Source organism: Perca flavescens, chromosome 11 (genome assembly GCF_004354835.1).
Source record: "Perca flavescens isolate YP-PL-M2 chromosome 11, PFLA_1.0, whole genome shotgun sequence".
NCBI classification, from domain to species: Eukaryota; Metazoa; Chordata; class Actinopteri; order Perciformes; family Percidae; genus Perca; species Perca flavescens.
The window spans coordinates 609,930-622,761 of NC_041341.1; the positions used below are offsets into that span (position 1 = coordinate 609,930).

Genomic DNA, 12,832 nt, shown 5'->3' on the forward strand with positions numbered 1-12,832 from the left:
CGGCTACAGAGCTCTGTGAGCTGTCGGTCATATCAGCGGCAGTTGATAGTTGAGTTTAGTCTACAAAAGGTTACTGGGGGCCGGGTACAGAGCAGCGCAAGATGACGGTTCTTTCAGGGACCGTGGCAGTTGTCCCTAGCAGACAAAAAATGAGCATCATGCGGTGACGACAGTTAAGTCAGGCACCAAAACGACTAGCTAAGTTTAGAAAAAGATCATGGTTTGGATGTAAACACTCCCGGGAAACGAACATGCAAATTTCTTTTGTAACTTCTTCATGGAAAGACTTGTGTTTTTCCTGGATAGTGAACTCTGCTTCTCGGCTTGAAAGCCCTGTGTTTTAGGAGCCAAACATCCCCCTCCCCCCGACCTCCTCCCTATGAGGATCTTCACGCTCTTATACAGCAGCAGTCAATGTGGTGCTGAAAGTAATACATACGTGAAATACATACCAATTTCAGTACTTTTCACAGCTGTAAAAGTGGATCATGAGAACAGCTTGATTTATGTATTAGTCATTTTGCCTTGCATGAAATGTATTGTGTATAATGTATGGACCCTGACTTACATGAATATGTCCTCCCCCTCATCCAGACAAGTCCGGCCCCCCTGCTGGAGAGATTCAGTTCAAGAAGGTGACAGCCACGAACATCACCATCATGTGGTCCCCTCCTGCGGATGAGGGTGGTGCCATGGTAACGCATTACATTGTGGAAAAGAGGGAGACGAGCAGAGTCATGTGGTCCATCGTCTCAGAGAAACTGGTCGATTGCATTGTTAACGTGCCCAGACTCATCCCGGGTAATGAGTACATCTTCAGAGTCCGTGGAGTCAACAAGTACGGCATCGGAGAACCACTGGAGTCTGAACCTATCATCGCCAAGAACGCATTTGGTAAGCAATCAGAATAAATTCTGCATCATTTACCACAACTGATGTTCAATCCACAGTTAATTATTAGTATTGAAAAGGTACTAAACTTTAATGTAGGATTTCTTTTTTTTTTAAGCAAAGGAAAACTATTATATTTTATCTAACCTGATCATTTTGATTTCTTTTAGTTCCTCCAAGCGAGCCATCTAAGCCTAAAGTGACCATGATCACCAAGTCCACCATGACAGTGATCTGGGAAAGACCAGCGCTGGATGGAGGCAGCGACATCGACGGCTACTATCTGGAGAAGAGGGAGAAGAAGAGTCTGCAGTGGTTCAAGGTTTGTTCGCTGACCTATCTTTACAGTTTCAGTACTTTAGCTTCTTTTACACTTAAAAAACTGATAACTTGATAACTGATGATGTGGAAACAACATAATGTCACTTGTGTTTGGCCAGGTGGTGAAGGGAACCATCAGAGACACCAGGCAAAAAGTCACTGGCCTGGTGGAGAACTGGGAGTACCAGTACAGAGTTTGTGCCGTCAACAAGGCTGGAGCAGGAAACTACTCTGAGGCTTCTGAACTCTACAAGGCCTACGACCCCATCGGTATGCTTTTATTTTTTTATACTTTATCTTTTCTTTAAGAAACAGAAATACAACAAAACAGAACACACAAAAAAAAACAGTTGGTCACCTAGGCACTCATTCAAACATTATTCTGATGGAGATAACAGTTCAAACCGTAAATAATCATTATTTGTCTCATCAGTTTTTTTCTCCAGTACTTATTAGCCCGTAAATTTAGTGAAAAAGTAATTCTCTCCGTACTTAGAACATTCATCACAATATCTATCCATCTGTCTTTGTTGGAGATACATTCTGTAACAATATCTTTAATAGATACTTGTCGTGTCCCAGTACATTAGTTGCAATATTGCCCAAATATATTGTAAAAAAGGAACAGTGAGTTTCTAAATATATGGACAAGTTTCCTGTTATCCTTATTTTTATAAATGTCAATAAATATGTCAACCAAGCTGGTATCACATTTCTCCCATCGCTATCCATTTAACTGTCACTTAGCATCATGATGCCAGCCTCTTACGTATTTCTGCTTAATATTTATTTATCGTTAAGATCTTCTGACAACATTCATGCCCTTTGTCTTCTCTAGATCTGCCTGGTGAGCCATCCAAGCTGCGTGTACTAGACTCCACAAAGACCTCCATCACCCTCGGCTGGGAGAAGCCCGTCTATGATGGCGGCAGTGAAATCACACACTATATTTTGGAACAGATGAACACAGAGGAAAAAGAATGGGTGATCACCAACCCACAGGTCAAGGACTGCGAATATGTGGTGTCTCACCTCAAACCTGGAGTCTACTACTTCTTCAGAGTCTCTGCTGTCAACTGCAAGGGCAAAGGAGAAGACATCAAGATGTACCAGCCTTTGCAAGCCAAAGATATCTTGGGTTTGTATTCATATATCCCTCTATGGCATTCACACGTCTTTTATATTTGCTTTATGATGAAGATAAAAACACGATGGGGGTTCATTAAAGCATTAAAAACTATACGTTGTATTGCTTCTAATTATTGCCATTGATTGCTATACTGAGTACATTTTTTATTTTTCTGATGGTGGATAATCATGTCCTTATCAATAGTAGAACCGAGCCTTAACCGACAATTCATTTCTGCTTTTCCCACTGTTTTTGTTTCACTTCTCTCCAACAGAGGAGGCCGATTTGGACTTGGATGTTCCCATGACGACCCAGTACACAGTCAGGGCTGGCCGTGACGTGGAAGTGTTTATCCCTCTGAAGGGACGCCCCGCTCCCGGCGTCACGTGGCGCCGTGATGACCGCAACATAGCCGCTGACAACCGCTACACCATCACCAACACTGAGCGAGCCACCACGCTCCTCATCCCCAAGATCACCCGTGACGACCGCGGCAAGTACCTGCTGGAGATTGAGAATGGTGTGGGAGAACCCAAGATAATCACCGTTTCCGTTAAAGTTCTGGACAGTCCAGCCACATGCCAGAAACTGATGATCAAGAACGTGACGAGAGGAAAGCTGACCCTAAGCTGGGAGGCTCCTCTCATCGAAGGCGGTTCCCCCGTCACTCATTACATCGTCGAGAAGAAGGCGTCCACCATGAAGGCTTACCAGGTGATCTGTGCCGAATGTACCAACACAACTTACAAGGTGTCGGGCCTGGAGGAGGATGTAGCTTACTTCTTCCGTGTGTCTGCTGAAAATATGTACGGTGTGGGAGACACCTGCGAAACCACCGAGCCTGTAAGAGCCACCGAAACTCCTGGAGCCGTTAAAAACCTGGTGATGCTGGACTCTACGAAGACCTCTGTCACCCTGCAGTGGACTAAACCCGACCACGACGGCGGTAGCCACATCACCGAATACATCGTTGAAAAGAGATCTCAGGAAGATCCCACGTGGACTTTGGGGGGAACATGCAAGCGCTTCACCTGCGAGGTGACGGGACTGAAGGAGAACGCTGTCATGGACTTCAGAGTGTTCGCCAAGAACGAGAAGGGCAACAGTGACTTCTCCCTGATTGGTCCGATCACCGTGAAGGACTTCATCATTCTACCTGAGGCCAACCTCATTGACTACCCCACCGGAGAGCTTCCTGTTCGTATCGGTCAGAACATTCACATCGAGTTGCCCTTCAAGGGTAAACCCAAACCTGCAATCAGCTGGCTGAAGGATAACTTGCCTCTGAAGGAAAGTGACAAGATTCGCTTCAGGACTACTGACAATAAGACTGCAGTCACTGTCAGAGGAGCCAAGAAGGAGCATGCCGGCCAGTACACCTTGGTTCTGGACAACAGAGTCGTCAAGAACTACTACGACATCAATGTGACCATTCTGTCCCCCCCTTCGGTGCCTGTTGGTCCCGTCCGTTTTGATGAGATTAAAGCCCAGAGCATCATCATTTCCTGGGATGAGCCAAAGGACAATGGAGGCGGTGAGATCACCTGCTACAGCGTGGAGAAACGTGAGACCTCCCAGGCCAACTGGAAGATGGTTTGCTCCAGTGTTGTCAGGGCCAACTTCAAGATTCCCAACCTGGTCAAGGGAACTCAATACCAGTTCAGAGTCCGTGCAGAGAACAAGTACGGAGTCAGTGAAGCACTCACCTCAGCAGAAGTCCTTGCCCAGCACCAGTACAAACCTCCAGGGCCTCCAGCAAAACCAGTGGCCTATAACATCACCTGTGACGGTATGACCATTAAGTGGGAGGCCCCAGGCTTTGACGGAGGATCCCCCATTTTGGGCTATCATGTTGAAAAGAAGGACAGAAACAGCCTCCTGTGGCAGAAGGTGAACTCCACCATCATCTCCAAACGAGAGTACAGGATCATTGGTCTCATCGACGGTCTGGAGTACTCCTTCAGAGTTTACGCTGAGAACAACGCCGGACTTAGTCCTGTTAGCGAACAGAGCAAACATGCACTCGCTGTCTCCCCTGTTGGTAAGTATACACTCTGTGTTAAGGGATAACGTACACACTGTATTCTAAACACGTCCGACACACAGCAAAATAGTTATTTATTATTTATTTATAGAATTTGCAGGGGGAAATATGTCAGGTATACAGTCAGTCTACGTTAGCGTTGAACTTATGGAAGCATTTGGGGAAATTCTCTTTATTTGCGGTCTTATCCAGAGTCAAATAAGCAGATACAAATCAGTTTCATCTTTGCTCATGTAGTACAGAAATAGGTTTAGCTTTGCAAACACTGGAACCAAAGGTTGATCAAGAACCTGTTTGCTTTACTTCTTTCTCTTCTCAAATAGATCCACCTGGCACCCCTGTCTGCATCGATGTAACCAGAGACTCAGTCACACTGCAGTGGGACATCCCGAAGAGGGACGGTGGAAGCAACATTGTAGGCTACAGTGTGGAGAGGCGCCAAGGCAGAGGCAAATGGCTGCGATGCAACTTCACAGATGTCTGCGAGACCCAGTTCACAGTGACGGGTCTGTCTGCTGGAGACAGATATGAGTTCAGAGTCATTGCCAGGAATGCTGTGGGCACCGTCAGTCCACCATCCAACTCCTCTGGATCCATTATGACCAAGGACGAGAGCAGTAAGTATTTTCAAATTAAAATTTAAAAATGTCTGTCATTCTGTTGGGTTTAGAGGATGGCTCCAAGAGGCTTTTTTGTAAGTCTGAACTTGATACATACCAAATTTGTTTGCACGGATATGCAAATGTTCACACGACGTGTGATTTATTTGGGAAAATGAAAGAAAATAATCCTAGTGATTTCAAAAGGGCCTACTCCGACCGGCGTTGTCGATGCTCGGGCCCTAACAATTTATGGACAAATTATCATAAATAGTAGGGGTGGGGAAGTATCGCGATATTTTCCGTGGCAATATCGTATTGATACACGGATGCCAAGTAAAGATCTTTTATTTTATAAGTAGCACATGACAATTTAACTTTTTCGTACTAGAATAATCTTTGCGGAGAAAAAACCTACACATCCAACAATGAGACTTAAAAAAGGAATATCCAGCACTCTGCTCTTGCTACAGCATCACCATTTGTTGAAGAAACTATCGTTTCTAGACTTGATGAAGGTCCAGAGGGGCTATAACGTTAGTTTCTTCAAGAAATGTAGATGCTGTACGGCCGGGTTATCTCAGTTGGTAGAGTGAGCGCACATATGAGCAGGCCAGGGTTTGACTCAAACCTGCGGCCCTTTGCTGCATGTTATTCCCCCTCTCTCTCCCCTTTAATGTCTTCAGATGTCCTATAAATAAAGGCCTAAATGCCCAAAAAATAATCTTAAAAAAAGAAAGAAATGTAGATGCTGTAGCAAGAGCTACGAGAGTGCAAGATCTCCCTTTTTCAACTCTAATAATAGTAGAAATATAAAACCAATTGGGTTTTTTTGTCCACTCGGTGGTTTATTTTTATTTATTTTTGTAGATAAAACAGATGTTGACAAAGTTTTCCTTGGGTTCATCATTTGAAGCTGGTGATTCCCACCCCTGATAATTAGTAGGTTTCTCACATCCCTTGGACTGTGCTGAGTGCTCATTTCTTTGTTCTTTTTGCGTCTCCAGTTTCTCCTGATATCGAGTGGTCTCCAGACCAGGCGCTTACCCTGAGGGCCGGCGAGAATGTCAAGCTCAGCTGCAAAATCACTGGACGTCCCCTGCCCCAGATCATCTGGTACAAAGACGGCAAAGAGGTGGACAAGAGGACCATGTTTGACATTGAGGTTACCACCGGCATTGGCACCAGCAGCGTTTTTGTTCGCGGTGCTGACAGGAGCCATCGTGGCATCTACACCATAGAGGCCAAAAACAGCTCCGGTTGCAAGAAAGCTGAAGTCAACGTCAGAGTACAAGGTGGATAAACACTGCCAATTATGTTTAAAGTGTAACTTCAGCTTTTTATTTTTTCAACCTGGACCCTATTTTCCAATGTTTTTGTGTCTAAGTGAGTGATGGAAATAACAGTCTTTAAAATTGGTACAGTATTAAGTGAAAAGTGTCTGACAACATTATGGAAAGGATCCCTACAGAGATAGACCTTTTTGTTAGAGTAAGATCCTGAATACTGGACCGAGTTCAAAGATTTTTGTTCTAATCCGTCACGTAGATACAAATGCGTTTTAAATAAATGAAAAAAAAAACTAACTTAACCTTTACATTTTTGACATTTTAAAACCTATTTATGACATTTTCGAAGTAACTCCTCTATCTACGGTTTCCCCGGCAGATACCCCCGGACCTGTTGATGGTCCCATCCGTTTCACTGGCATCACTGCTGAGAAGTGCACCGTGTGGTGGAATCCGCCGGAGAACGACGGCTGTGCCGCCATCACCCACTACGTAGTGGAGAAAAGGGAGACATCCAGGATCTCCTGGGCCACAGTAACCTCCAAATGTGAAGCCTGTTCTTACAACGCCGCCAACCTCATCAAGGGCAACGAATACCAGTTCAGGATCTCTGCTGTCAACAAGTTTGGTGTTGGCAAACCACTCGACTCTGATGCCTTTATCGCACAGATGCAATACAGTAAGTAAAGTCCCTCATGGGTTTAGAGAGGTGAAGTTCCCCCCCCACCCCTTCCGGTGGACCACCATGGGACTTTATTTCAGTAAAAATCTGTTCGGTAGTTAACGGGGAGAGACAAAAAATTATTTCATCCCGTTTGAATTGAGCCATGAATTACACACATGATGTTTGACAGTTTCAAAGATAATTGAAAGTGGAGACAGTCTCAGTTTGTGGTAAAACTGTTGAAGTATCAGACTGTGTATACATATTATTAGAAAGACTCATCAGCCCCGTTTACTTGGCCTCTCTATTTTCTGATAAATTTTATAAAAACTTGAACTAATCTATTACACTTAAACATTGACTGAAAAAAAGACAAAAACCAAACTGCCTTTACATTCAAAACTTGCCTTTTTTAACTTGTTTTCTGCTTTTCTCTCCAGCTGTGCCTGACGCCCCTGGTACCCCAGATGCAACCCATGTGACCGGAAACAGCATCACCTTGTGCTGGACCAGGCCGAGGACGGACGGAGGCAACGAGATCAAACACTACATCCTGGAGAGGAGGGAGAAGAAGAGCCTGCGCTGGCTGAAGGTTTCCTCCAAGAGGCCCATCACAGAGCTGAGACACCGTGTCATCAACCTGACGGAGGGCAATGAATACGAGTTCCGCGTCATGGCTGAGAACGGCGCAGGCATCGGACCGACTAGCAGTACTTCCAGGCTCTTCAAATGCAGAGAACCAACCAGCGCTCCCAGTGCCCCCACACTAATCAAGGTAGGATTGTAGGAAAACTGCATGTAGGGCTGCAACTATGGATTATATTCACCGTTGTTTCACATGTTCTTTCACCATCTTCCAGATAACTTTTACTTCAGAGTCCATTGTACATTTTTATTCTTTTTAAACATACATACAAATAGTATATATATATATATATATATATATATATATATATATATATATAGTATAGTATAGTATAGCTAACAGATAATAATTGCAAAACAACAAGACCAGAACAAAAAAAAAACAGAGCAAAAACAGGGGAAAGATTGAGATGATATTTTATTTTACAGCATCTATCTTTGGGGTAGATCTTATTCCATTTTTGTATGTGATCTCTGATGCAAAGTTACATTTTTGTGTGTGTCTAAAGCGTGTCCTGTTGTTGATAGCCATGCATTTAGTTTTGGCGGATTTGTCTCTTTGCATGTCCTTGTCATTCTGTTTATAACAATTTATATATGTATCTTTTCTTGTCGATTAGGTCACTGACTCCACCAAGTCCTCCGTCACTCTGGAATGGACCAAGCCAGTGTTCGACGGTGGCTTGGAGATCATTGGCTACAACATCGACATGTGCAAGGCCAGTCTGGAGGAGTGGCACAGAGTCAACAACCAGCTGTGCATCAACACCAGATACACCGCCAAGGGCCTGACGCCTGGCGAGCTCTACAAGTTCAGGGTCAGTGCTGTGAACAAGTCAGGAGAGGGCGATGCCTCCGTGTTGGCAAGCACCGTTCAGGCTCTGGACAGACTGAGATCTCCCGAGATCGACATCGATTCCAACTTCAAGCAGACTCACATCGTGAAGAACGGCGGCACTGTCACGCTCCAGATTGCCTTCCGCGGCAAACCAGCTCCCCTCGCCACCTGGTCAAAGGTAGATGGCGAACTTCCCGTCATGGGCGACATCAACACCACAGACTGCATGTCGACTCTGACCATCGAGGGGTGCACCAGGTACGAAGCCGGCAAATACACCCTGTCCCTGGAGAACAACAGCGGGCGCAAGGCCATCACGTTCACCGTCAAAGTGCTGGACACGCCCGGACCTCCCGGAGCTATCAACTTCAAAGACATTACTCGCGGTGCCTTGACGATGATGTGGGACGCCCCGACCAATGACGGCGGAGCCCGGATTCACCACTACATGGTGGACAAACGCGAGGCGAGCCGCCTGGCCTGGCAGGAAGTCAGCACCAAGTGCTCGCGGCAGATGATTAGGGTGACCGGTCTGGACGTTGGCGTGCCGTATCTGTTCAGGGTGATTGCCGTGAACCAGTACGGCCAGGGAGAACCTCACGAGATGACGGAGCCAATCATCGCCACGGAAGAACCCACGCCGCCAAAGAGACTAGATGTTGTCGACACAACCAACTCCTCGGCCTCGCTGGTGTGGCTGAAGCCCGAGCACGATGGAGGCAGCCGCGTCCGAGGCTACATCGTTGAATTCAGAGCTAAAGGTGAAACTAAACATCTTATCAATACTGAGTTTAAGCTAATACTTTAAGTACATTTTCCTGATGATACTTCTACTACTACTAGTATCCAATGCAGCACTTTTACTTGTAACAGAGTATTTTTACAGTGTGGTATTAGTATTTTTGCTGAAGTAAAAGATCTGAATACTTCTTCCACCACTTAATAAACCTGATGAAATTAACTGCACTAATTTGCACCTTTCTACATAGAAAGAATGGTGTACGCTGTGTGTATGTTAGCTTTGATGTAATGTTTTCATCTGTAATCTGATGTTTTTATCTGTTTGGTGAGACCAAAGAAGATGTTACGGCCTCGGTTAGACACTCAAGTTCTATTCTATTCTATTCTAAAGGCACTGACCGCTGGGTTGTTGGCGGAGAGACCAAATCCCAGAAGATGCTGCTGGAGGGTCTGATTGAGAACACAGAGTACGACTTCAGAGTCAAAGCCAAGAACGACGCTGGAATCAGCGAGTCGCAGGGCACCTTCGGCTCCGTGGTCATCAAGGAGCCTCGCATCGAACCGACCGCCGACCTCAGCGGCATCACTAACCAGCTCGTCACCTGCAAGATGTCTAACACCTTCACCATCGACATCCCCATCAGTGGCCGGCCGGCACCCAAAGTCACCTGGAAGCTGGAGGAGATGAAGCTGAAGGAGAACGACCGAGTCTCCATCAGAACCACCAAGGAGACGACCACTCTGGTGGTGAGAGACAGCAAGAGGAGCGACAGCGGCAAGTACTACCTGATCTTGGAGAACGCCGCCGGCGTGAAGACGTTCACGGTGACCGCAATGGTTGTCGGAAGACCGACTCCGCCCACAGGCCCCGTGAAGATCTCTGAAGTGTCTTCCGAGTGCTGCACCCTGTCCTGGGACGAGCCGGCCGACGATGGCGGCAGCGACATCACCAACTACATCGTGGAGAAGCGAGAGTCCGGCTCCGCCTCCTGGCAAGTCGTGAACTCCAGCGTGAAGAGAACCACCATCAAAGTGACTCACCTCACCAAGTACATGGAGTACACCTTCAGAGTGTGCGCCGAGAACAAGTTCGGAGTCAGCAAGTCCACCGAGTCTGCTGCCGTCGTTATCGAGCATCCGTTCGGTAAGTTCTCTTCAATATTTCAACAAAAGCAAATGCAAATCCTGCTTTTTTCCCCCCATTTTAACATATTTTACAAATAAAGAGTCCGTATTCTCACCTCCACTTAGTTCCTCCAAGTCCTCCAACTCGTCCAGATGTAGTCTCTGTATCCGCTAACGCCATCAACATCAAATGGGACTTGCCCTACGCTGATGGTGGCAGCAAGGTGTCGGGCTACTGGATCGAGAAGAAGGAGAGGAACACGATCCTGTGGGTGAGGGAGAACAAGCTGCCCTGCCTCGAGTGCCATTACAAGGTGTCCAACCTGATCGAGGGCCTGGAGTACCAGTTCAGGGTGTACGCCATGAACATCTCCGGACTCAGCAAGGCCAGCGAGGCTTCCAGACCCGTGGTGGCGCTCAATCCTGTTGGTGAGGGAAACATTCATTTCTTAACTACGTCAACTAATGACAGGTTGTTTCAGCGAGACAACTTATCAACAAAAGCTTTAGATGTAGATTAGCAGACCCAAACGGTTTTCAGCGGTGGTCCAGAATTAACCTGGTTACTGCTCAACTCACTCAGCTAAAATTCTATTTCGATTACAATCAAATCATAACAGAAGTTATCTTAGGACACTTTACAGCTAGAGTAGGTCTAGACCACACGCTATCATTTACAAAGACCCAACAATTCCCCCCCAAAAAACCTTAAAGAACCCTTTAGGAAAATAAAAAGCTGCACGATTAAAGCTCTGTTACAGTTTTTACACTTATCTTCTCCCCCTTCCTGCTCAGATCCTCCTGGTAAACCCGAGGTGACGGACATCACCCACTCCTCCGTGTCTCTGTGTTGGACCGTGCCGGCCAACGATGGCGGCAGCAAGATCGTCGGTTACGTGGTGGAGAGGAAAGTCTACAGCGCAGACGAATGGGACGACAACCGCTGGCTCAAGTGTAACTACACTACCATCAGCGAGAACTACTTCACTGTCACCAACCTGGGAGAGGGAGAGATCTACGAGTACCGCATCATCGCCAAGAACGCCGCCGGTGTCCACAGTGCTCCCTCCGAGATCATCGGACCGATCACATGCAAGGATGAATACTGTAAGTCAGTGACTCCCAACCAGGGGTACTTGTATCCTAGGGGGTATGTTAAGGGTATGATATATATATATATACATTTTCAGGTGTTACAGCTCTTACAGCTATATATATATATATATATATATATATATATATATATATATATATATATATACATTTTCAGGTGTTACAGCTCTTACAGCTATATATATATATATATATATATATATATATACATTTTCAGGTGTTACAGCTCTTACAGCTATATATATATATATATATATATATATATATATATATATACATTTTCAGGTGTTACAGCTCTTACAGCTATATATATATATATACATTTTCAGGTGTTACAGCTCTTACAGCTATATATATATATATATATATATATATATATATATTTTCAGTTGTTACAGCTCTTACAGCTATATATATATATATATATATATATATATATATATATATATATATATATACATTTTCAGGTGTTACAGCTCTTACAGCTATATATATATATATATATATATATATATATATATATATATATATACACATTTTCAGGTGTTACAGCTCTTACAGCTATATATATATATATATATATATATATATACATTTTCAGGTGTTACAGCTCTTACAGCTATATATATATATATATATATATATATATACATTTTCAGGTGTTACAGCTCTTATATATATATATATATATATATATATATATATATATATATACATTTTCAGGTGTTACAGCTCTTACAGCTATATATGTATATATGTATGAGAAAACTAGTTAGCAAACAAGCACAGAAGTTTAAACAGGTAGCTAAAAGTAACACACACACACACACACACAGACACACAGACACACACTCACATATGCACTCACGCACAGGTAGCTAAAAGTAATGAAAACATGGAATAACTGTCATTTCCTGAGAGGAAATCTAACGGTCTCGTCTTCGCTGCAGCTCCTCCGAAAGCAGAACTGGACAGCAAGCTGGTCGGCGAGACGGTCATCGTCAGCGCCGGCTCGGACCTGGTGCTGGACGGCGCCGTGGGCGGTAAACCCGAGCCCACGGTCTACTGGTCCAAGGGGGACAAGATTCTGGAGCTCGGGGAGAAATACTCGCTGACCTACACCGCCACCAGAGCCATGGCCGTCATCAAGAGCTGCGACCGCTACGACACGGGCCGATACATCCTGACGGTGAAGAACGCCAGCGGAGTCAAGACCGCCGCCGTCAGCGTCAAAGTCCTGGGTGAGCAGCCGAGAAACCACGCCCATCAAACCGTAATCACAGTTGACTGTTGACTCTGAACTGAATAACAAAACATTCTGGTAGACCCAACCCTTCTTTTCTTTTCCTTGTTTTTTTCCATCCTTTTCTGTTTTAAATTACTTTTTGTTGTTTTAATCTATATTTATGATTAATGATAATTTTTTGCAATAT

At 44.9% G+C, this 12,832-nt stretch overlaps 1 protein-coding gene across 1 annotated transcript in view; it reads left to right on the plus strand.

Annotated features, from left to right (window-relative positions):
* The window catches only part of LOC114564194 (titin-like), a 380,077-nt gene that overhangs the window by 333,160 nt on the left and 34,085 nt on the right, over positions 1–12,832 (plus strand). The window contains 14 exon segments of the mRNA XM_028591428.1: positions 595–894; positions 1,062–1,213; positions 1,332–1,482; positions 2,051–2,350; positions 2,616–4,382; positions 4,709–5,002; positions 5,992–6,279; positions 6,653–6,952; positions 7,378–7,712; positions 8,203–9,181; positions 9,553–10,305; positions 10,413–10,715; positions 11,082–11,393; positions 12,350–12,640. Of these exon segments, the coding sequence (XP_028447229.1) occupies positions 595–894; positions 1,062–1,213; positions 1,332–1,482; positions 2,051–2,350; positions 2,616–4,382; positions 4,709–5,002; positions 5,992–6,279; positions 6,653–6,952; positions 7,378–7,712; positions 8,203–9,181; positions 9,553–10,305; positions 10,413–10,715; positions 11,082–11,393; positions 12,350–12,640 (6,525 nt within the window).